The following is a 24,799-nucleotide window of genomic DNA, read 5'->3' on the forward strand; positions in this document are numbered from 1 at the left end:
TCCCCGCCCCCCTTCTATCTCTATGTTTCACAAATGTCCGCCCCTTGGCTGCCATCTTTGGAACGGGCAACGGGATTTCAGGAGCCGCTTTTTAATTGCTCGCCGCTATCTTTGAAAAGGGCAGCGGTGGCGGGGCGGGCCTAGCTGAGAGCTCGTGACGAGTCGGGAAAGGTCCGTCCCGAGCGGCTGAAAAGGAGAGGCGGCCGCTGCTGCTGAGCTCGCGGCTCCGGGAAGGAAAGCGGGAAAGGCGGTACGTGACGTGGTGAGACGCGGGCGGGGAGGGGCAGCCTGGGCACGTTCTCTTCCACCTCCTGCGCTTGAAATGGGCGAGGGTCTTCCTCGCTGCCCTTGGGTCGCCTTTAGACCTTTGTCTAACGGAAGGCGGGGGTCGTCGTGCCCCCCCCCCGGCCCACAGAGACACACGCGCGAATTGCCCCGAGGCCGCCCATCTCCCCGGCACCTGGGCGGCTCGTGACGTCATTCCGGCCCTTCCCTGTTTGGTGGTGGAGGAGGAAAGAGAAGCCTTGAAGGAGCTCGAGGTGGCATGTACATGGTTCTCTCGGGCCAGGCTGAGAGACTGTGGCCGTGCCAAGGTCACCCCTTGAGCCTGTGGCAGGGTCAGGATATGAACTTGGGTCATTCAGCTTTTAGTCCAGCCTTTGCCAAGCTGGCCCCCTCCAGGTGTTTTGGACTCCTGCTGATGGGTGTTATAGTCCCACATGCCTGGAAGGGGCCAAGTTGGCGGACTACTCCAGTACTTTTACAGTATCAGCTGTGCTGCTCTTCAGTTGTTGCTGCCACCTCCTCACTAAGTAACTTCATATATCCCCATCCTCTTTAGTTCATCAGAGAGCTTCCTTCAGTTTCTTCTTGGGATTATATCTTTTTTTCCCTCCTACCTAGTCATTGAATTTAATTGCAGCCTTCCTCACCATAATAATTGTTGCTTGCTTAGCCCAAAGCATACTCAAGTTCAGGAGTCAGGTTACAAAGTTCTTGCTATGGCCAGCTGGAATGCAGTCATTTGAAGAAATGGAACCCAAAGTTGCTGGTCTTTCAGCAGAGGCAGTAGAGAAACCTCAGAAAGGTGGTCTTTCTGCAGCAGCACAGGGTAGGTGATAGCTGAGGGAGGAAAAAGGCATCATCCTCTCGGTTTGCATAAAAGACTCTTGTTTTTCAAGTTGAGTAGCTCAGTTTCCGTGTAGTAAGGATGCTTCGTTTGAAACTGGCCACAGCTGAAGGTGCAGAAAGTGAGCAAAAGGTCTTGAGATGGATCTTTAAAGAGATGTGTATGATTGAACTCTTTACCAGGCCCAATTACTTTCAGCAAAAGGGGAGAACCTTGGTGGAAATGGAATACCCTGATCAGTTGATGTGCAGACATAGTCTCACTACTTGCTACCCACTGATTCTAGACTTCTTATTACTCCATTTTCATTGGTTACTTAAGGTCTGCTTATCTGTAGTGTTGAGTGTTTTGAAACTCTTATCTGTACCATTTGGGGGAGAGTAGTGCCTTCTACAGATCCGTGGTTCAAATGTGTGCAAATTAGATAAGAATGAAGAAATGTTCGACCCCTGTGTTCTCTAGAATCTTGGTAACAGTGCTGTAACTGAAAATAAAAGTAAAGTCCCTTAAACTGAAACCATCTTTTGTAAGGAATCATAACGTTTGGGGAAAATGGCTGACACGTTCTCTTTAGAGCAATACTGCTAATATTAACAACCAGGAAATCTCCGGAAATTCCTGTTGATTTAAGTCTCTGTTCTTCGACGCTTAATGTATTGCACTTTGTCAACAGTTGTTTTCTTTCTTTCTTTCAGGTTCTGCATTGTTTCAGACATGGCGGCTCATGGGATCTCCATGGGCCAGCAAGTGGCAGTGATTTGGGATATGCACTCTCCTGCTGAAGCGCTGCAAAGTTTTGTGCAGAACATCCAAGCTGCTGTTGGAGTTGAGGGTCATGTATCTGTAGAAAATATCAACCAGCTGCTCCAATGTAAGTGTTGAAAAAGTATTCATTGCTGTGTTTGGTTTTAAGGTCTCATCGTAGCACTGAACTAATACATGTTGGACATCATAGAGTGTTGTTTGTAGAGAAGGAAACAGCACTAAGCTCACCAACAGCCTGAGAAAAGCCCTTGCTGCCTCTGGTGTCATGGCGAAGCTGCCAAACAGGGATGGGGCAGTGACTGCTGTCTCTTTGCCTGTCTGTCAGGCTGCTTGTGACACACAGCAATGACATTCTGTACAACATGGGTAGAATTTGTGGCCATGAAAAGGATGTTATCCTTTTCTTAGTGTACCTGGGTTTTTACCATACCATGTGTGAATTGCCTAAGTGGCCTGATTCTGACTGCAGGATGCAGAGGCAAGGAAACGGCCAGAATAACACATTGTGAGTAGCAATCTCAAGAAATCTAGAAGTTCTGTTGAGTGACTAACTGTAATAGTTTTCCAAGATTACCACCACTTAAAATGGCTTTGAAAAAATACTGCTGACGTCATGGTGTAAAACCCCATCAGTTATGACGTCATGAGTATGTATGTAGAAGGATAATGTGTGCTCTTCTTTTAACTCTTCAGCATCCCATAAGGAATCCAGTTTTGATGTAGTTCTGTCAGGCCTGTTACCTGGCAGCTTGACTGTGCATAGTGCAGAAGTATTGGCTGAAATAGCTCGAATAGTCAAGCCAGGGGGCCGTGTCCTTCTGAAGGAAGTAGTGACGACAGAAACAGGTAAGGGGGTACCTTTTCTCTTACCTCTGGATCATGGGTGTCAAACATTAATTTGACTGATGGGGCTCCGTTGAGTTTATTTTTATTTTTATTTGTGTTTTTTTCTTTTAACTTTTTAAAATGCTTTTTATTGGTTTTGTGAATACATAGTAATAACAAAATTCTTTATACAGTATATCAATCCATGAGATTACTTCCCCCCCTTCCCTTACATGGGTCCTAATACCGTAACAATTATTTACCAAACTACATAATATATTCTCCATATTTTTCATTACTATAAGTTATGCATAAACCTCCTTGCTTTACAAGTGATTATCTTAAAGTCCAGCTAACATTTTAATTTGCTTACAATGTTCTCTTAGGTAAATTATTAATTTTTCCCATTCTTTTTAAAAGTCCTTATCCTCTTGATTCCTGAGTTTCCCGGTTAGTTTTGCCCGGGGCTTCATTGAATTTAAGCTGCCATAGCTTAGAGCTTGTCTACACTGAGCATGTCAAATGGTCACGGCAGAGTTCATTTAACCAGATGTTGATACAGCATCTGTAACTGAACGTAACTGGGTATCAGTGTTCTGCTGGAAGCAGTGTATCACTGCTGGAAGTTGTGCGTTCTTGAGTTAAGTTATACCATGTTCAAGACAGGGCCAATATTCCTGCTTGTGGTGCAAGAGAACAAGGTATTTAAACAAGTTGATTCAGTGATTGACCCAATAATCACTTTCTTATGCTAATTAAGATCAGCTAGAGGGCTTTAGGGATTTTGTTACTGGGAACTTGCTAGAAATAGCCCATTTATATTAGTGAGGGCCGGAGCCCACTATATTTCCTAATTAATTGAATGGATGTCTGGCAGTTCCTGAAGTGATTCGGGAAATGCAAAGAATGAGGCTTGTGTGACTCTCTTCTGTGGGACAGTCATACTTTGAGCACTGCACCTAGTTGATTATGGATGCTGTTTCCTCCTTGTCCTACACCTCCCAGGTAACAACAATGGGCTCAAGACAATCCCCAAGCTACCTGCAGCTTTGACACTCTCAGGGCTGGTGGAAATAAAGGAGGTACGTATGTGGATATTTAGACTTCTATAGATCTTGAGACTTTCCTGCTTGGCGGGGGGGTTGGACTGGATGACCCTTGTGGTCTCTTCCAACTCTATGATTTTATGATTCTATGATCATTTATTCCAGAACACTTAACAATGCACAATATATTTGGAGACAACAAAGCTTTGGGTTTCCCTAGGGAGCAAGCAAAAGTAGCCTTGAAAATGTTTGCTTTGGGTGGCATTCACTGCTAGTCCTACTCAGAGTATATGCATAGTAAAGTCAATGGACATGACTAACTAAGGGTCATTAATTTCAGTGGATCTACACTTGAGAAGGACTTAGTTGAATGCTACCATTGGGTTCCTTTGGATGAGGTTTCTGCAAAGGGAAAGCATATTGTGTGGGTATCATGGTGGTAATGTGCCATTTCTTCTGGGTACTCTGGGATGGATTTGACACCAGGCTAATACTTTGCTTTGTCTTGTTTTTTAGTTACAGAAAGAGCCCTTAACCTCTGAACAAATCCAATCTCTTCAGGAACGTCTGGGTTTCCAGTGCAATGAAATTTATTCTGTTCAGATGGAAGGCAAGAAACCCAACTTTGAAGTGGGATCTTCAAGTCAACTCAAAATTTCTTTTGTCAAGAAAGAGAGAGGTGAACAGGGATCTCTCCTCTTCACAGCATAATCTTTGGAAATACATTCACTTGTCCATAGAATGTGAATTCACTCTGTTCTTTAGAAGTCAATATAATAACCAAGGTGCTTCCTGACACATGGTCTTTGAAAGCAATGCTCTTTACCCTCTAGCTTATAAGCGTAGTGTCTGTTGGTAGCCTTCATTTCAGCCTCAAAAGCAAATTGCTAAAATAATGATGAGCATGTTCACATTGCTTTATATCAGGGTGTGGAAATCTACATTCCATTGGCCAGAGTGGTTTGTGGGCTTAATTTCAGCCAGCCTTCTAGGTCTCTTGCCCATCATTTGTTCAGTGGGGAGCAATTAAGGGAAAAACGGGCCTTTATGTTGAGCACCCCCTTTCTCTGCAAGAGGATCTGCAAGAAAATCAAAGCAGAAAGTACAATATCTCAGATGTGGCAGCCCTATTTTATGATGACATCTCACGGAACTTCACAGAGATGTGCTTCAGAGTACAGTTTAATGTGTTTTCATTGTCATGCCACCACGTTAGAGGGCCACATAAAGATTTTTATATCTTTATTGGGAGCAGACCTTATGTTGGATGCATTGTAATAGATTTTCCATAGTTAGATCTGAAAATATGCTGAGGTGCACTCTAACAAAGTTTGAGCTAAAAGGTCCCAAGAATGGATTAGACAAAAGATGTGCTATGACCCCACTGTTGTTCTGTTCTCTAGAATTCCTTATTCTATTCTCCTTAGAAAAGCCGGCTGTGGATCCCATGGCTGCAAAGCTCTGGACTCTTTCTGCCAATGATATGGACGATGAGGATGCAGTGAGTATGAAAATCACCTAATGCAAGCAAAGGAATGCCCTTATTTTATACATTTCTCTGTGTTCTGGCGGCTATGTCAGTGCCACATTATTTCTGCTGTTTTGTTCTGAGATATCTCAAGGACTGTGCAGAAGCACACCTGGAACAAACCTCCCAAAACGGGGACTGTCTTAATGGAGAGGGAAACATCTTAGTTTCATATGGATCATGGTCGTCTTCTTCTTTCCAGGATCTTCTGGATTCAGACGAGCTTTTGGACCCTGAGGATTTGAAAAAACCAGATCCAGCTTCCCTTAAAGCCCCTTCCTGTAAGGACTCTGGAAAGAAAAAAGCGTGTAAGAACTGGTGAGTACTGAAATGCAGTGGTACCTCGGTTTTCGAACGTAATCTGTTCTGGAAGACCATTTGAGTTTCAAAACGTTCAAATACCCAAACCTTAATGGCCGACAGCTATGCCTCCGGATTGTTCAGACAGCAGAAGCCGCATAGCATGTTCAACTTCCGAGGCTTGTTCGAAAACCGAAACATTTGCTTCTGAGTTTTTGGCATTCGAAAACCGAAACATTTGACTTCTGAGATGTTCGAAAACCGAGGTACAACTGTACATGGACATTCTGGTCCTAAGATGAATTTGATTCTCTCAAGAGAAGTGACTTTTTTGTGGCATGAACAAATGTTTGTGATGCTGCAAACAAGCTGCTCGAATTGCATGTGGGTTTTTTCAGGTTTAGATGTTCTTTATTTTTGTTTTGTTTTTATAAGATTTGCTTTGTATTAACTAGTAGGGATGTTTTATTTATTTATTTAGGTTTACAGACTTTCTAAACTTTATGGGGGGGGGGGGAATCAGCAAAATATAGCCTTGGGGTAAGAAATCCAGGTAAGAAATCAAGAGAGTGAACTGCAAGCTTATGTACAGCAACTTGGAAATGAGTCCACATGGAAACCATTACTTCCAAACAATGGTGCATAAGGTCAGTTCGTTGGAAATGTAGTTTCTCCTAAGTTTGAAACCTAGGCCAGAGGCCAGGAGCTGGAATTCTGCAACTAAATTTATTTTATTGACATTTATATACAGCCCTATGCCCGGAGGTCCCTAAATAATAGGGAAGATCTTGGAATTTTCATTTCTCAGTGTTCTGTCCTGTTTGTAGCAGTCGAGATACTCTCTGCTGCACAGCACTGCTGTGATCAGATTGGAGAGAAGTAAGAACTAGCATGTCTTGAGAGCTATACAGACTCTCTAAGAAAGAATAAGCCACCCACTGCCTGCTTGCAAACTGTTATATAATGATTTCTTTGTTAAATAAATAATTTATATGTAGATTTATAAAGCCTCTCCCTTCTGCAGTACCTGTGGTCTTGCTGAAGAGCTGGAGCAGAAGAAGAACAACATACAGCCCAAATCCGCATGTGGCAACGTAAGGATGTACATTTACTTGCTAATCCAAACACTGGATTTATATCTCGGTCGGAGGTGGGGAACCTTTTCACTCTGCTGTGCTGGATCCTTTGGTTCCCCATCATGGCAGCCCCTTTTCATCCTGGCAGGCTGCCCTCCTCCCAGTCACTTGACAGTCAGCATGGTCAGCTTGGATTGGCTAGATTCCCTGACTGCCAACTCCAGACTGTAGCTGATCCTAGCAGGGCTTGAAGCCACTGCAAGTCAGCTGATTGCTGCTGTATTCGAGACCCGCATTCAGCAGAGATCAGCTACACTCCGGAGCACCCACATGTGCTTTCCGCCACTTGCAAATGCAGAGCAAAGCACGGTGATTTCAGATAGCTTGCATACATGGCAAATTAGTTAACAGTGTATTCACCATAGGTGCAGAGTATATCCAGTTTCCAACACAGAAGAGAAAGCCATAGAATTAATTTGTCACGTGAAGAAGCATTGTGCAAGATGAGTGTAAAAATGTAACTCCTATCTTGCTTGTTCCCCAAGCCGTGTGGACTCTTCCCTAAATAGCCTCTGGTTCAAATTGGTTCAACTGTTCTACTACGATAACTCAGCCAGTGGCAGACAAACTGCTATGGTTGAGTTGGAATGAGAATTATCCTGGAGGATTATATGCAGCCACTAAAATATTTTTTCCACTTGGGGGTGGGGAGAAATGTGGTGCATTGAGCCTCAATACTGACTGACTTTGTCTCATTAAGGCCAATTCTTCCCTCATCCCTTGAGACAAACTTTGAAGTCATATTTAATGCAAGCCCCTTCCCACTTGGAAAATGAACAGGAACTGTGAATCGTTCCCCTTTAGCTGTGCACTGACTTGGCCTCTCTTCTCCCTGCAGTGTTACCTGGGGGATGCATTCCGCTGTTCCAGCTGCCCTTACCGTGGCTTGCCAGCCTTCAAACCTGGTGAGAAGATCCTCCTGAATGAGAATAACCTCCATGATGCCTAAGAGAGGGACAGAATCAAGCCTCCTTGTGGGGCACGCACACAGCTGTTCTTTGCCTTTTTAGGCTGTGCATTGTTTTGCTGCCATAACTCTCACTCTGGGAAGGTCTCTAATAAAGGGGGAAAGACTTTATTGGGGTCAAGGAAGACAAGCAGATGGGCTGCTGTAAGCTAAAGGGAAGGACTTGCATTCTAGGCTCGTCTCTGACTAGCTGACCTATTACTTGTTCCTTGGTGTCCTGTTCATGAACATAGATTAGTGGACATCGGGATTAAAAAAAAAAAGTATGATTTAACGTCGAGGCACTGGCTATCCTAACATGCTCTCTAGACAAAATGGCTATACTGGCAATTGTCATCACATCCTGGGAATTCTGAAGCAGCTTCAAGTGGTGGCTTGTCTTACCAAGAATCCTTTTCAGTATATTTTTTGTGGCCAAATGCAGCACCACAAATTACATTTTGGGGATGGGAGGAGAGGGATTGATTGTGAAATCCCAGTTGCACAGTTATGTGTTCCAGGTTTTTGTGCAACTGAAATGTATGAGGTTCTGAAATTAAACCTGTGAAACTAGCTATCTCATTTCTTCAATTCTTCTGGTATATCAAGAAAACTTCTCTATTATGGGTGTTAGAGGCTCAGTTAAGGAGAGGGAGATGCTACCTGAGTAGGGGCAGGGTTTTACTTTGAGCTGGTGACGGTCTTACTGAACGGAGGCTTTTAGGAAGCATTCCTGCTTTCCTTCCCCTCTTCATAATGTTTCCTTCTTTTAGAAGGGGAAAGCAGGAGGAGAGTCAATTATATGGGCTGGTTCACAGCATGCTTGATGGAGAACTATTTGTTTTGGGGTGTTCTGCTGGACTTCCATAGGGGACACTGATATCCTCTAATAATGTCTGTGCAGGCAGCAAATTGAGAATTCCCAGCAAGACTCCACCATTCCTCTGATGATTAAGGTGCTATGTCATGTAAGTTGAAAGGCAGGCTGAACAGAGATGGATTTAGTGCTTTTGAAGGTAACAGTGGATGCTTCTTGGAAGAGAAATAAGCTTTGACTAAACCAAGAAATGTTTTGTTCAAGACATGCAGTCCCATATGATGGCCCGATTGACATGCAACACTGAATTAAACCTTATTTTCAGTGAGAAGACTGTGGTTTCTGCATTCCTCCCCAGCATAGCTGCCAAGTTTTCCCTTTTCTCGTGAGGAAGCCTATTCAGCATAATGGAAAATCCCTTTAAAAAAGGGATAACTTGGCAGCTATGCTCCCCAGTGCTGCTGTGCTCCCTAACACTAAGCCATGGTTTGGCTTAGCATTGCAGGTGAACCTAGGCGTGTGCTTTGTCTCACTTCAGATGAACCATTAGTTGTTACCAAGGTTTGTTCTTGGTTTGGCACTTGTCGTTTGTCTGGAGCAAGACTAACTACAAGGCCATGTTCAACCAGGCCAGGTAACTTGCTCATTTACACTAAGAAAAGCAAGCTGGGCCATTTTGATCTATTGAGATGAGTGCAGTGCAGCAGAGGCTAAATTACTGTACAGTGGTACCTCGGGTTACAAACGCTTCAGGTTACAAACTCCGCTAACCCAGAAATAGTACCTCAGGTTAAGAACTTTGCTTCAGAATATGAATACAGAAATCATGCTCTGGCGGCGTGGCAGCAGCAGGAAGCCCCAATAGCTAAAGTGGTGCTTCAGGTTATGAACAGTTTCAGGTTAAGAACCTGAACAAATTAAGTTCTTAACCTGAGGTACCACTGTAATCTGTTTTGTTCCCTGCCTTGGTTTGACATAACAGAGGGATCATCGAGACAATTGGCAAACAGTTAACAAGTGGTATAGGCCCATTGTGTCTGTATAAGTAGGAATCGGCCAGCCTTCACATTTTGCTTACTATTTCAATCATCGTCTCACTTTGCTATTGGGTGCTCAACAGTGTCCAAAGCCTCTTGAACCTTCTTCCCCAAGAACGAAAGAATGTGGAAAACTGGTCCCCTTGGAGACCTATTAATTTTTAGGAGCCAGATGAAGTAAAGGTTTTTAATTTGTAGAAGTAGCTATAACTTTAGATGCCTTATGTTTTCAAAGAGCTGGGAACTACCTGCTGTTTCACCTGCTGAGATGCTGAATTATCAAACCCATACTGTATCAACTTCAGTCACTCGTATTGGGAAAGGCTTTAGAGCAGCAGATCATTCCTCCCTGCAGAGGTTGCTACCATGACACCCGTGAGTGCTCATGTATCGACAGAGACCCTCACTAGCTCTCCTACTGGAATTGGAACTTGAGAGGTATTCTATGTTAGCCAGTGGAATAGGTGGCTGTGTGGCCTGCATTGTGGGCTGTGTGCAGTGCCCACAACAATTTTTCTGGTTTGCAGTTGTGCCAAAAAGGTTGGTGACCCTTGCTTAACTCATTCCTGCAGGTTGCAGTTCCTATGCTTTGAAACTTTAGGGCACAAACTGGTGTCATATAACAGAGGTTAAAATAGGGTGCATTTGACCACTTCCTGCCACTTGGTACTAGACCATCTTCAGATCTCTCACCATGGCAGCACCTCTTGACCCAAGCTATTGGTTTGCTGGTTGTCACCTTCCACAAATACGCTTGCAAGGATGGTGATAAGAGCAGCCTATGTAAAAAGGAGTTGAAGAAGTTGATCCAGAGCGAGCTGACCATTGGGACGAAACTGCAGGACAGAGAGATACAGGCATTAATGAAAGATCTGGACTGCAATGGGGATCAAGTGGTAAACTTTTCTGGGTGCCTTGGCAAAGATTTACAACGAAGCCTTGACTCTGTAAATGTACACCCCGGTGGGGCAAGATGTCGTGGTTCAGGATTATACATCTGTAGAGTATAGACAGTTTCACGTCCAATAAAAAATAAAGATTAGGGTGCATTTCTTCAGCTTTTCTTCCTTATTAATTGTGTAATGATTCTTAAAACAGGTTTAAAATGAGTTCAAGTAAAGAAATTTGAATTTTAAAAAACCACTCTAAAGAACACTATTGCTTGTTCAGGGGGGTGGCCTGCAAAGAGATTGGTAAAGCTGGGTCCTGGAATTGGGACATGACTCTCTAGGTTCCTTTGGAAAACTGTAGTGCAGGCAACCCCAGTGGAAAGCTGGTCTTGAAGTCAGTGTGGAGATTGACTGCACTACGGAGTTCCTGTTGCAGAATTCTGTAATGCAAACAACCTGCTGAAATGAGGGCTTGAAGCCAGGGCCAGCCAGCTGACCAATCAGACTTCAACCCCTGCTTCAGTTCACTGGGAACTTCCTCTGCAGCACAGTTTGACCTCAAAGGGGGGAAAGGTTGTCTGACATCATGGTGACATCAGATGACTCGTAAATGAGCGGCGCCACCTCCTAGTCAAATTGTCCCACTGCAGTCCAGGATCCAGCCTGAATTCCCAACACCTGTTCTAAGGTAATGTAGGGATTTCAAGGTAGGCCTGGTCCTTGATGTTGTTATTTTGATTTAACTGCAGCATATTTTTAGAATTGGGTTCTCTATCCAATCCAAATTGGTGTCCTTATTAATTTAGCTGGTCCCTTGGTGTGGAACTTAGATGCTTTGTGTATTTATAGGAAACATAACTCTTTTTTTCTGCATAGAATGCATTATTAATAAGTAAACTTATGTGTTAATGCACTGTTTCCAAACAGAAAGTTTTAATAGCAGCCAATTAACCGGCTAAGTAGCAAGAAAACAATGTTGGTCTTTAATCATGAAATGCTTGCTTGTTCCTACTCCCCCGCCCCTTACTCTTAAATTCTTTAAATAATTTATTCTGTTTGCATCCCTTCCAAATAGCTAATGAGATTAAAACATTAATCTGGTTTTAAGAGCCACATGTTGAAAAGGGAAAAGGAATCCCCAGGTATTTTGGGTGTTCGTTACTTTTTCTTCCCATCATTCACCAAATCTTCTTTGGTGATCACTCGTAGCTGAGTAAGATTGTCTTCCATAAACACGATTTTAACAATGAGTCCGTAAGTGTCTGTGGAGGCCAATTCTGGATCCACACGTCCTTCCATGGTGGGGACATTGGTTTCTAGGCAGGAGTTGATCACGGTATGGATTTACCAAGTGTGCCTTCCTCTTAGCACTTTTCTCCCTTGCGTCCTGAGATAAGAGTTTCTTCAAAGCCCATGACACCTTTGGTAAAGGCTGTTCTCCAACCAGAGCGCTGGCAGGCCAGTGTTTCCCAGTTGTCAGTGTTTATACTACGTTTTTAAAGATTTGCCTTGAGACAGTCTTTAAACCTCTTTTGTTGACCACCAGCATTACGCTTTCCATTTTAAAGTTCGGAATAGAGTAGTTGCTTTGGAAGACGATCATCAGGCATCCGCACAACATGACCAGTCCAACAAAGTTGATGTTGAGGAATCATTGCTTCATCACTGGTGATCTTTGCTTCTTCCAGTACACTGATACGTATTAGTTCGCCTGTCTTCTCAAGTGATGTGTAAAATTTTTCAGAGACACCGTTGATGGAATCTTTTGAGGAGTTGGAGATGGCATTTATAAGTGGTCCATGTTTCACAAGCATATATAGTAATGTTGGTAGTACAATAGCTTTGTAAACAAGCACTTTGGTTTCCCTGCGAATGTCCCGGTCCTCAAACACTCTGCACTTCAATCGGGAGAAAGCCAAATAAGCAGTCTGTAGCTACCCTTCCTGCTTCTCTCCCAAAGTCTAGTTAGGGCTTGACCAGTTTTGGGAAGGAGGGCTCTAAGACCCTGCCAGAGTCTTGTGGCTCCTTCCTAAAGCCTGTGCCTCTCTTAGCCGGCTTTGGGAAGGTAGCTTTGAGCTGTGTGTGTGTGTGTGTCAAATTCCGGCCTCCCATGCACAGGGTGCTATATTACCCTTCTGCAACTGGGTATGGCTTTCGCTTTGTTTATTTTCTTTTATTCCATTTCAGTTCTTTCATCTTAGATCTGCAGAAACCAACATGCCCTCTGGGTCCATTTAGGGTGGGTAGCTGAACATTTATTTATTAAGTGCCTCCTGTCACAATGTGTTCGTTGCGCCCCAGGGGAAAGACTTACTCAGGGAGGCCACCTATAGAAATGGGGCAAGGTCATCTGTACTCACTCAAGTGCTCAATGTACAAGATCCTCCACTTCTTTTGGACTACGACTCCCATATGCACTGTACATTTAAAGCATTACTTTAGCCATAGATTTCACCCAAGGAATCCTGGGAATCGTAGTTTGTTAGGGGTATTGAGACTTGTTAGGCAAGACCCCTTGTCTCCTCACAGAGCTACAGTTCCCAGAGTGGTTTAACAATCCATCCTCCTTGTAGAGGACTCTGGGAACTGTAGCACTGTAACAAACTACTGTTCCCATGATTCTTTGGGGGATGCCATGCTTGTTTAAAGCAGTGCAAAGGGGGCCTTTGGCAGGTTTTTAAATAAATGAAGGTAGGATTATTTGCCGGGCCCAAGCATGTATCTTAAAGAGGATTATAAACTTTGTGCCAGTTAGCTATCACTCCCAGATTAACTGAGTGGCTTCCATACAAAAGGCTGTAGCTGTTCTGGCAGGCCTGCATTACAACGCTCAGGGTGGTGGTTGCTTTTTTAAAAGCATGGTATAGTTGGTCTCTGAATCCCCACCACTCATCTTCCTGAGAGTTTTATTAGTTTTGCTTGCATTAGCCGAACGCTGAAAGATTCAGGGCACACAGCAGAAAGTGCTTTTTCACGCAGTGAATAAACTTTGGCACTTGCTCCCATAGGAGGCAAAAATGAACACCAAAAGACATGGAGGACACGGCTATTGATGGCTATAGTAACGATGGCTAATGCCTCTGCATGCCCGTTACCAGAATCACAGATGGAGGGTGTACTGCTGTGTTTTATAAAAAAGAACAGTGTTCTCCTGTGAGTTGTAACATTATTTAGAATAAAGGTTCTCTACAGGCTTAAATGAGCCAGATATTTGCATAGACAGATGACACAGAGTGCCTCAGTATTTGTATAAGAAATAAAATCATGCCATTTCTGAACAAAATTGTCTTTTGAGCCATGCCTTTCCCAGGTTCTATATCCCCAGCTCAACATGACCTGCATTTGATATCCTTATGCAGATAGGCATGACTTGAGTCCGACCAGTGGCTCATCCAAGTCACATCTCTTCCACACTCACACCCCAAACAAACTGATGCTGCAATGGCCTCAAGAGTGAAGATGCAAAGATCTATTTTCCAAAGATGGACCAGTAAATGCCTGCAATCTCCGCCACCCCCAAATCTCTGGAGGAAGCATTTCTGAATCTGTAGATAACAGGTCAAGCGCTTGAGGAGTAACAATGGTCTGGCAAGAATAGTGGGACTGGACCCTGGATGATGTGCAAATTGTCCAGGCACTTGTAGGGTTCCAAAAAAAAAAGATCCGAGATGGAAAGAAGACAAAGTCCCTACCAGAGAGGAATGGAAAACCAAGCTGTTGGGAATACACCGAAATGGCAAAACTGACTGGAAAGTTCAGGAACCAAGAAGACAAAGACTTGAATAAAGAAAAAATCATGATTAATTTAGGAGCCCTCTATAAGCAGATGAAAACATTAGCAGGATTTTAATAACATTTGTAGCAATTATCATGGGCAATATAGAGAAATATAAAACATGGATTATGAAATAATATGCAACTGAAAAGGTTGACATAAGGACCCATGGCAGGGAGGGTGGGAAGTCTGGAGATCCAGATAAATCTCGAAATATGGATATGTATTTTGTATTGTTATAATTCTACACTTGTAAAATCAAATAAAAAATCATTTCAAAAAGCAAAGCAAAAAAGCAAGATCCAAGCTCCCACAGCAGGGAGCTGTCTGCAGGAAAATTAGTATTCCTATACTGTATACATCTAAAATTCCACGACAGGCTTGCTTTGTGCTGGATCCAAAGCTGGGACTAATGGAGAAGCAAAATCTGCTGGGCGTTAATGCCCTACTATCTTATCCGCAGGCTGTTGGGATGTGTAAATAAAACCATATTTCCTAAAGGCACTCCAGTCTCTGTTGACCAAACTCTGGATAAGTGCCTGGAAACCCTAGAATCTCTCTCACTGCTCAGAGATTGGGGTGGCAAGTAGCAACAGGATTTTCCACCTTCCCCCCACCTCCCCTGGGGTATTTTCCTGCTTTTTTTTAATTCAATTTTTATTCACTTTTCTTTTTCTATCATTACATACATCCCATATCAATAACATTTGATATACAGCAGGCATCCCCAAACTTTGGCCCTCCAGATGTTTTGGACTACAATTCCCATCTTCCCCGACCACTGGTCCTGTTAGCTAGGGATCATGGGAGTTGTAGGCCAAAACATCTGGAGGGCCGCAGTTTGGGGATGCCTGATATACAGTATTACATCACCTCTTCCCTTCCCTCCTGGGCTTCCCCCAACTTCCACTTCTGGTTTGTTTCCCCCTTATTACATACTGCTGTTTCTTAAAAATCTGCTACAGTATATCATTTCTTTGTCGTTTTAAATGTTCTTTGTTAATAAAGATGTGAGTGTTTATTTAAATCTTGCCATCAAGTCAATAGTCTTCCTTTGTTTCTGCAAGTATATTACCTATAATTGGTTCCCACTCTTTTTCAAAGTCACTGTTGTCTTTTTCTCGAAGTCCGTCAATTTTGCCAGTTCTGCATAATTCATCAATTTCTCTTGCCATTGTTCTTTAGTTGAAATTTCTCCAGTCTTCCACTTTTGTGCTATCAGAATTCTCGCCGCCGTGGTATCATAGACTGCCATGCCTAACACATTCAGTACACTGTGATTTCCTGCCGAGTCTCCTTTCAGCCCCAAAATTCCAGGGCGAGTTTGTTTACCCAGAGATTTCTGCCATGAGTCATAATTATGAAACGTAGTATCAACTCACTTAACAAATCCCCGAACAAAAGCTGGTCTCCGTAGCAGTAAGGATAAATAGGCGGGGACCAGCAAGGGCAAACAGTACCAGCTCAAGTTTAAGTGCAGAGAAAATAGACGGACAGCAAGAGGAGAGAGCCTGCATCCAAGTCTGTGATGTCTGGGAGCCATTTCCACAGCGTCCTGGTCACAGGAGCCAATCGGGGTATCGGGCTGGAATTGGTGAAGCAGCTCCTGGAACTACGAGAACCACCAAAATGGGTCTTCGCCACATGCAGGGATCCACATGGAGGAAGAATCCAGGTGAGACCATAAGGATGGGGAAGAGGTTAGTTTCAGTTAAATGCAAACGTACTGGCTTTGCACTTTCCAGAGTTATCTGTGAGCTGAGATGCAGCCACCTTTTTGGAATTCCCACTTAATGAGCTTCCCCAGCCACGTGCTATGGCAAAGCGTGCATATAATTGCGTAGAGCAGCGAAAAACAACACACCAAAACACATTATATTAGGGGAAATTGCTTTGCATAAATGGTGCATGTTAGAAGATGATGAATTCTCATGAGGACTTTTCAAACAGAAAAACAGCAAAGTGTGGAAATACGGGGCTCAGCTATACAGCTGCAAATAAAATGTTTGTAAATGTGTGGTAAAGTGAAATATACAATTGTGGTGACCGTGAGCTATAGCAAATTCAATGCATTTTTCAAAACAATTTTATAAAAAAGCATTTTCATGACATTTTTAACGTGTTCAGATTCCACCATGGAGAACTCACCCCTAACTTCAGAGCTGACCATCCTTTTAGAAAGTGACAGTTTTTCAGCTCTCATCGTGTGCCGAAGGCTCTCGACCCTGGCCGTTGACCCCTGAGATGTGTATTTTTAGGACCCACCCTATTTTCTTTATTGTAAATTGTTTTTACCTCATTTTAAAATTATTATTATCTTTAAGATTAATAAGCTCCCCTTCCTCCTAAAGAAGCCCAGGGCAACAAGCAGCAAGCTATAAAAAAAACAACAACACCCACATTTAAAACATCTTAAAAACCATTCAAATGCAGGTGCAGGCTGGGAAAGATTTCAGCTTAAAAGGCTTGTTTGACAGATGGTGTTTTTATAAAATAAGGTTGTGTTTTTCCATTGCTGCAACCTGCCTTAGAACCTTATGGAGACAGGTGGGTAAAAAATGTTAATAATATGAATGATGATGATGATAATGATAATTAGCAAGCGTTTACCATCTTTTCTGGCCAAAAACTGCCCAGCATTAGTGAGAGTCAGGGAAGGGAAGATCTTCCAGGGAGGCAGGCTGGGAGAAGGGATGCTCCCAGGTGAGAGCTGGGAGGGTCCACCACCTTTTGTGTGGAACAAGGGTTAAGATGCACCTCTGATAGAGGTCTTTGTGTCTCCACCCTTCTTTGTCCCATCCTTCCTTTTGTGTGTTTGTCTTGTTTTGTTTTCTCCTTTCTTTTCTGTTTTCATTTAGATGAGTTTGGCTTTTATTGTATCCTACGCTGAAAAGCTTTGGGTTTTTTGTTTTTAAGAGGAAGCTCTCCATTATTTTATCCTTTCCATCACTGGTCACCCAGTTCCTCTTTCTTTTGTTCCTATATTTGCCTTGTGGGGGTTGGCAGGGACAGGGGATGGAATGCCTGTGGGAATTAAATGAGGGGGGAGAACAATGTACGTCACCTCAAGCTCCTTAAAGGAAAAAGGTGGGCTATAAATGCAATTAATAATAACAGCCATGTAACAGTTGACAGGTTACACCAGAAGTCTCTGAGGTCCTTGGGGGCCTGGCACTTATTCTGTATTTGCAGAGTTGTATGTCTGCTGTGATTCTGCAGCAGCACAAAAAAACAAGCTTCTTGAGACTCTCACCTTTCTGACTCTTGTGGCTGCAAAAAAAAACCTGTGAAGCCGGTCAATGTCTGCTAAAATCTCAGAAGCCAGAGGCTGAGTAACACTGAGCAGTCTGGAGTGCCCCATATAACACGAACGAAAGCAAAACAATTTGTGCAAAATAGGTGAAATTATGCAAACAGACCTCAGACTTTTCTGGGTCCAGCATTTGACATTTTTAGGGCAGCCTTGAGGGTTTGTTTCGCGCATCACCCCCTTTTTTCTCCTTTTAGGAACTGAGATCTCTGGCTTCTAAACATCCCGGCCTCGTGATTCTGCAGCTGGGTATGACTTCCGTTTTATTTATTTTCTTCTATTCTATTTCAGTTCTTTAATCTTAGAACTGCAGAAACCAACATGCCCTGTGGCTCCATTTAGGGTGGATAGCTGAACACTCATTTATTAAGTGCCTCCTGTCACTACGTGTTACCGGTAGTTGTGCTCCAGGCAGAATCCTCACATCTCTTTGCTCTGTTCATCTTGAAGGGGAAATACTTATTCAGGGTGGCCACCAGCAGAAGTGGGACAAGGCCATTTCTACTCACTCAGGTACTCAAGGTAGATCAGTCTCCCTCAACCTGGGATCCTCCACTTGTTTTGGACTACAACTCCTATCTGAACTGTACATTTAAAGCACTACTTTAGCCATGGCTTCCCCCAAGGAATCCTGGGAACTGTAATCTTTTAAGGGTACAGTATTGGCAGTTGTTAGCCAAGACTCCTCTTCTCACAGAGCTACAGTTCCCAGACATCCCTCTTCTTCAAGACTCTGGGAACTATAGCACCATAACAAATTATGGTTCACAATGGTATCATAGTGCTTTAAATGTATTGTGCAAACAGGGCATTTAGTAGGTTTTTCAATAAATGAAAGTAGGATTATTTGCCGGGCCCAGGCATGTATATTGAAGAGGATTATAAAGTTTGTGCCAGTTAACTACAACCACTCCCAGATTAACTGAGTGGCTTCCATTCAAAAGGATGTAGCTGTTCTGGCAGGCCTGCACTACAATGCTCAGGGTGGTGGCTGTTTTTTTAAAGCACGGTATAGTTGGTCTCTGAATCCCCACCACTCATCTTCCTGAGAGTTGTATTAGGTTTGCTTGCATTAGCTGAATGTTGAAAGATTCAGGGCACACAACAGAAAGAGCTTTTTCACGCAGTTCATAAACAGGAGGCAAAGATGGCTACCAAGAGGATTAGACAAATTCATGGAGGAATCGGGTATCAGTGGCTACTAGTCACGATGCCAAATGCCTGTGCATGCCAATTGCTGGAATCGCAGGTGTGGGGAGTGGTGCTGTGTTTTATAAAAGTGACAGTATTCTCCTCCTGTGAGTTCCAACATTATTGAGAATAAAGATTCTCGAGGCTTAAATGAGCCAAATATTTGCATAGACTGGTGGCACTGATTGTGTAAAAAACGATACTATGCCATATATGAGAAAATTGTAATTGGAGCTCAGCCCTTTAGTTTCTGAGGTAGCTTTTCAAGAAAGGTAATTTGCCAGACCCTTGAATCCAGATTATTAAGATTGAGGTTATTCCAGAATCTGACAATACAAGCCCCAGGCTTCACTGAAGAGATGAGAAACAGGTTGTTTTCTTTTCAAAAACTTTTTTAAAAAAACTTTTTTAAGTGGCGTTCTTTAACCTGGTCAGTATCCGTACTGGATTTGAAATTGCTTTTCCACATGGAATTGTTTTTAGTTTTTTATATATATGGAATTTCTTGCATATGGAAATGGTGTTGTTGTTGTTGTTGGTTTTTTTTTAAACATATTGTCATTGCTTTTATTGTTCACGTTTTTACTATGAAATCACTTTGAGGTTTGTGGCTGTGGTTCCCAGACTCCCCCCACCCACCCTACAAGACTATTTGAAAATCACTGAGGGTGATTGAAAATCACAGACCACTTAACGATTTGTCCCAATCTTAATGTGCTGGGCTGGATGCATGGCTTTTAACTGAATTTTAATTGCTTCTTTTATTTCTTGTCTATTGCATTGTTGTTTTTATTGTGTTACAATTTGAATTTCATCTACTGTACAATGAACATTCCTCACAATGAGAAAGACGTTCCTCACAAGATGATAGACGAAATAGTGGAGATGGACTGGTGTAGATAAATGGCAAGGGGGGCACCTGCTTGATATGCACATGTAATAGCAACACAAAGAGCCTGCCTGCTAGATGAAGCCAGTGCCCATCTAGTCCAGCATCCTGTTCTCACAGTGGCCAACCAGATGCCTGTGGGAAACCACAAACAGGACCCAAGCACAAGATCCCTCTCTCCTCCTGCGGGTTCCAGCAACTGGTATTCAGAAGCATTCCTGCCTCCAATTGTGGAGGCAGAGCATAGCCATCATGCCTAGTAGCCATTGATAGCTTTCTCTTCCATGTTCTCCTTTGACTTTCCCTCTCTCCGAGGGTCCCCAAATGCCTTTCTCTCCTGCCTTGTTGTTTCCCAGGTTCTATATCCCTGGCTTAACATGACCTGCATTTGATACCATCATGCTGAGCATTACTTGAATCTGACCATAAGCTCATCCAACCCAGTTGGGTTGCCCCAGCCACTCTGGGCAGCTTCCAACACATATGAAAACATAATAAAATGGCAAACATTTAAAATTTCCCAATACAGGGCTGCCTTCAGACGTCTTCTAAAAGTCATATAGTTACTTATCTCCTTGACATCCGATGGGAGGGTGTTCTGCAGGGAGGGTGCCACTACCGAAAAGGCCCTCTGCCCGTTTCCCTGTAGCTTCACTTCTCATAGGGAGGGAACTGCCAGAAGGCCCTCGGAGCTAGATCTCAGTGTCCAGGCTGAATGACAGGACAGGAGATGCTCCAGGTATGTGGTTGACGGGCAGAGGCTCTTGCCTTGAGGAGAGAGCTCTTTCTCAGTCTTGATGGGGATAGGGCTGAGGAGGATGAGGGAAAGAACAAATGTGACCAAACCCATGGAGAGCAGCTGTAGCTCTTTGCCATGCAGATAGTCCCAGGTTCAGTTCCCCGGGCCCAGCTTTTCCAGGTTGTCTTGGGAAAGTCTCCGCTCCAGGGCCAGCATGTCCATTCAGGCGACCTAGGCAGCTGCCTAGGGTGCCAAAATGGAGGGGGCGCTGGCCAGCCTGCCTGCCGCCCTCGGGCAGTGGGCGGTGCTGAGCGGCTTCAGGCCGCTCTACAGAGGCACACATGTGCCTCCGGAGAGTGGCCTGAAGCCGCTCTACAGGCTACAGCTGACAAGCGCAGTGAGGTGGTCCCAGGCTCGCGCTCCTGCGCGAAGCTCCGGAGGTGCGCGGGAGCCTGGGACCACCTCCTTGCACCTCTCAGCTGTTTTTATTTTATTTTTTATTTTCTATTTTTTCTATTTTCTATTTTTATTTTTTCTATATTCTATTTTTATTTTTTCTAATTTCCATTTTTATTTTCTATTTCTATTTATTTGTTTTGTTTTTTATTGGGGGGGGGCAGAACGTGATCTCGCCTAAGGCGCAATAAACCCTAGCACCGGCCCTGCTCCTCTCTGAAGCCCTGGAAAGGTATAAAGGGGAGGAAGGTGTTTCCATGACAAATCCTGTGCCCTCTTTTCACAGAGTCCACCGATGAGGCTAGCATCAATGCTGCTGCGAAGGAAGCTGAGGTCCACCTGGCCGGAAGTGGACTAAATCTGCTTATCAACAATGCGGGCGTCATGCCCCCGAGCACCCTGGAGTCGGTGACCAAAGAAGATATGCTGAGCGTCTACCGTATCAATGTCGTTGGCCCAATGCTAGTGACAAAGGTAGAGCTTCTCCTCACACTTTGCTAGAGGTGGCACCCATTCCTCCGGGCAAAGAAGGGAGCAGCAAGTGAAAGGAGATGTTAAAAGGCTCCCACAACTTTAACGGAAAGCTTTCCCTGCTTATTTCCTTACATTGAACTCCCTGAGACAGGGGCTTGTCTTCCTAATACCCAGCAAAGCACCTGTCACACTCGTAATGTATTGACCAAGAAAGAGAGGGGGGCAAAATATGCAGGAGGGGGCCAGCCAAGGAGAAGTGGGGCACCAAGGACGGAGGGCCTGTGAAGGGGACAAAGGGACTGCCCACGTCTGTCTTCCTTTGCAGGCATTTCTGCCCATGCTGAAGGCGGCTGCTAAGAGGAGCAGCAGGAAGGGGCTGAGCTGCAGCAGGGCTGCCATCATCAACGTCTCCACCATCGGCAGCTCAATCGCAAAGCCCCCTCCCATGGTCATGTTCCCCGTCATTTCTTACCGCTGCAGCAAGGTAACGGGGGCAGCACAGCCTCTCCTGCCAATCTGTGCAAAAGGGGCAGGGTCAGCAACAGGGAGTGTGGCCAGGGACAGCTGCCGCTGACATCACCGTGGCCTCCTGGGAGGGGTGAATAATTTATAGTGCATAATCCAGCACTGACCGCAGCCCTTGTTGCTCAAAGTTAGGAATTGGCTCCCACAAGGTGCGGTGTGATTGCCACCAACCAGGAAGGCTTCAAAAGGGGATTGGACGAATGGGTGGAGGAGGGCGGAGCTACCCGCGGCTGCTAGCCACAATATTGTAAGGTTACCAGGTTTTTTTTCAATGAATCTGCGTACACATTTCAACTTCAGTGGATTTTGTATGGGGACTGAATTGTAAATCCGGGGACTGTCCCCGGGAAACGGGGATGTCTGGTAACCTTAATGTATTGCGTCCAGTGATGAAGACAGCATGCCTCTCTTAGCAGCTGACAATCCCAAGGGAGACAACTGTTGCCTTGTGGGCTCCCCGTTGGAGCATCTGGTTGGCCACTGTGGCAAAGAGGGTGCTGGACCAGATGGGCCGCCGGCCCGATCCAGCTGCGTGACTCGCTAGTTTACCCTGTAACCTCCACGGTGCCGCTGCTTCGGTCTTTCTTCAGACGGCGCTGAACATGCTCACGCGGTGCCAGGCGCTGGAGTACAAGGATGACGGGATCCTGTGCGCTGCACTTCACCCAGGATGGGTGAAGACGGAACTGGGAACAGACAAGGTAGTGGCAAAATCGCAATTGGTCATTAGACCAGGATGTGGTAAAAGAGAGGAGGAGGAGGAGCAAGAAGCACAGCTTGCAAACCTCTTGACTAACTATATTTCGGGCCACCGCCTCATTCCATAAACTCATCCCCAGGGGCCCCTACCCTACCAAAGGCCGGAATAGTGGTTTGCATGACCCACCAAAGAAGATAGTAACACAATAAAACTCATAGCAGTAATAATTAATTGCACAATTAGTCAAAATCCAATTAAAACTATTTAGTTTAATCAATTCCACAAAATGGATGAACTTGATTCAGTCATACCGGCTTTTCAGAGTCTGATAATTCACACCCCCAGTACTCCCCTTGCCTCCCCTAGGTTAGTGGTTTTCATGGGGTGCCATGGTCAGGGGTGCTGTGGGAAATACTGGCTTCTGTCTCTTTCCTTCCCTCCCCCCTCTGACGCCCTCTCATGTCTCTGCCTCCCCAAGGCTTGCATGGCTATTTGTTGCAAAAGCTAGGGGAGCCTTGGAGTAAGCAAGCAAGCAGCAGGTGAAGGAGCCCAATGTGCCAGTCCACCAGCCCTTGCCGCTGGGAATGAACAAGTGGGAGGGCAGGCAGGTGCTGTTCTGGCCTTTCTCGTCCTTGCTGTGTGCAAGGCCTGCCTGCGAGCTGAGTGCCCGGTGCTGAAGGGGAGCTTTTCCGCCAAGCAGGCCTGGCAACGTCTGCTGCCGCTTCCCAAAGTTAGGTGCTAGCCCCATGTTCACCTCTGGCGAGTCTCGGTTGGGCCACTAAGGCTAAAGGCATCCTCTTCCTAGGCCCGTGGGGCAGTGTGAGGAGGCACCTCCCTTTGGGGCAGTGGGGGGGGGGGGAGTTCAGAGACCAGGGGTGGCAGCCGAGAGGACTCTCAAGGAGAGCAGGCTGAGAAAACATTCCACAAAGGAGGGTGTTTGAAAAGGTTGAGAGGCTGCCAGCTCTGCAGGCAAGGGGTGGCATAACTGGACTCCTGAGCCCTACAGGGGTGGTGTGAAAATAATGTAGTTGGTCAATCCCGCCATCCCCCAGAGGGCAATACTGCCCACTTTGGGAACCACTGAACTAGAGGGGTTGGGCAGCATAGCTTGAACCAATACCCAGAATCTGGCCTTTTTCACTCAAGTTGCCAGGAAGGAGGTGGCTGGGGTCTTTTCCCTGCAGAAGAGTCTCCATTCTTGGGACTTTCTGGCGTTTCCTCCACTTGGCCCTGCTCAGAAGGGAAACTTATCCAGCCCTGTGGAAGGCTGGTTCCTGGCAATCTGAAGTCCTTAGCAGCCGTGGCCCCCACCCAAATCCTCTTGTGAGAACAAGGAAGTGTTTATTAATAAGCTGTTTCCCCAGCTTCAAAGCAGCAAAGAAACTGCAAGCAGAGCGTCCATAAAATAGAAACTTCTGCAGCTCAAGGTGTCTGGAAACACCTGGTGCCCCTACCTTTCCGTTCCCAAGTGGCCCAAGTCTGCTGTCCTCGTGGCAGGTTTTGGTTTGGATTTTCAATGCAAAAACATGTTTGCACAATGCAGGCGGACCTGACGGTGCAAGAGAGTGTGCAGGGGATCATCCGAGTGCTTTCCAGCCTCTGCGAAGAGCAAAATAGCCGACTGGTGGACTGGGAGGGGAGGATTGTGCCCTGGTGAAGCCAGCAGCCAAAGAGGGATCTCTCCCGATGGATGTGTCCGTGTGTCCCAAACCAGGTCAGCTCCAAGTATGTGGTAGCATCTAGCTGCCATGACAGCACTTACAATAAATAAATCGCATGGATTTCATAACCTGTCCTGGTCTTCCATCATTTCTTGCTAGCCATAAAAATGCACCAGAGAAGCAATTCCTGACCACTGGCCCTGTTAGTTAGGTATCATGGGAGTTGTAGTTCCAAAACATCTGGCGAGCCAAGGTTGCCTATGCCTGCAAGAGAGACTGAAACACACTGAATAGCTGTCAGGGCTTGAGTCAGGTGTAGGTTAGCAAAAAAACAACTAAATCACCTGAGGCCAGTGAACTCTTTATTCAAGGAAACAAACCACATCTCAGGCCTAGTGGTCTCAGAATCTGAAGAAGTGTGCATGCACACAAAAGCTCATACCAAGAACAACCTTAGTTGGTCTCTCCGGTGCTACTGGACAATTGTTTTTATTTTTATATATTTCTACTGCATCAGACCAACACGGCTACCTACCTGAATCAAGTAGTCTCAGGAACTCTTTCCAGGTCTTGCCCCAAGGAAGCAGTTGTGAGGACTGATGGTCCCCGTCTTCACTCCACTCCCTAAGGCTCTTCCCCTGGTTCCATCCCCAGTAGCTT

The 24,799-nt window shown here is 44.9% G+C and overlaps 2 protein-coding genes and 1 pseudogene across 4 annotated transcripts; all 3 read left to right on the forward strand.

Moving 5' to 3' along the window:
• The first annotated feature begins 94 nt into the window (after positions 1-94).
• CIAPIN1 (cytokine induced apoptosis inhibitor 1) lies at positions 95-8,248 on the forward strand. 3 transcript variants are annotated; one of them, XM_035117853.2, is made up of 9 exons: positions 95-250; positions 1,825-2,000; positions 2,588-2,740; positions 3,725-3,801; positions 4,282-4,444; positions 5,193-5,266; positions 5,496-5,611; positions 6,618-6,687; positions 7,568-8,248. In XM_035117853.2, the coding sequence occupies exons 2-9, from the start codon at positions 1,844-1,846 to the stop codon at positions 7,676-7,678; spliced, it is 921 nt and encodes a 306-aa protein (XP_034973744.2). In that variant the 5' UTR covers positions 95-250; positions 1,825-1,843; the 3' UTR covers positions 7,679-8,248. The 3 variants fall into 3 exon arrangements, with proteins under 3 accessions (XP_034973744.2, XP_034973747.2, XP_034973745.2); XM_035117856.2 differs by having other exon boundaries at positions 124-262; XM_035117854.2 differs by lacking the exon at positions 95-250 and adding an exon at positions 583-1,111.
• A 155-nt stretch (positions 8,249-8,403) lies between these two features.
• Positions 8,404-14,989, forward strand: LOC118086349 (protein S100-A6-like; annotated as a pseudogene).
• A 355-nt stretch (positions 14,990-15,344) lies between these two features.
• Positions 15,345-24,577, forward strand: LOC118086570 (C-signal). Its single transcript, XM_035118343.2, has 6 exons — positions 15,345-15,869; positions 17,702-17,753; positions 21,066-21,253; positions 21,579-21,737; positions 22,369-22,479; positions 24,022-24,577. Exons 1-6 carry the CDS (start codon positions 15,723-15,725, stop codon positions 24,133-24,135), a joined length of 771 nt encoding a protein of 256 aa, XP_034974234.2. The 5' UTR covers positions 15,345-15,722; the 3' UTR covers positions 24,136-24,577.
• The last annotated feature ends 222 nt before the right edge of the window (positions 24,578-24,799 follow it).

The sequence above is a fragment of the Zootoca vivipara genome, chromosome 6, assembly GCF_963506605.1.
Source record: "Zootoca vivipara chromosome 6, rZooViv1.1, whole genome shotgun sequence".
In the NCBI taxonomy this organism is placed as follows: Eukaryota; Metazoa; Chordata; class Lepidosauria; order Squamata; family Lacertidae; genus Zootoca; species Zootoca vivipara.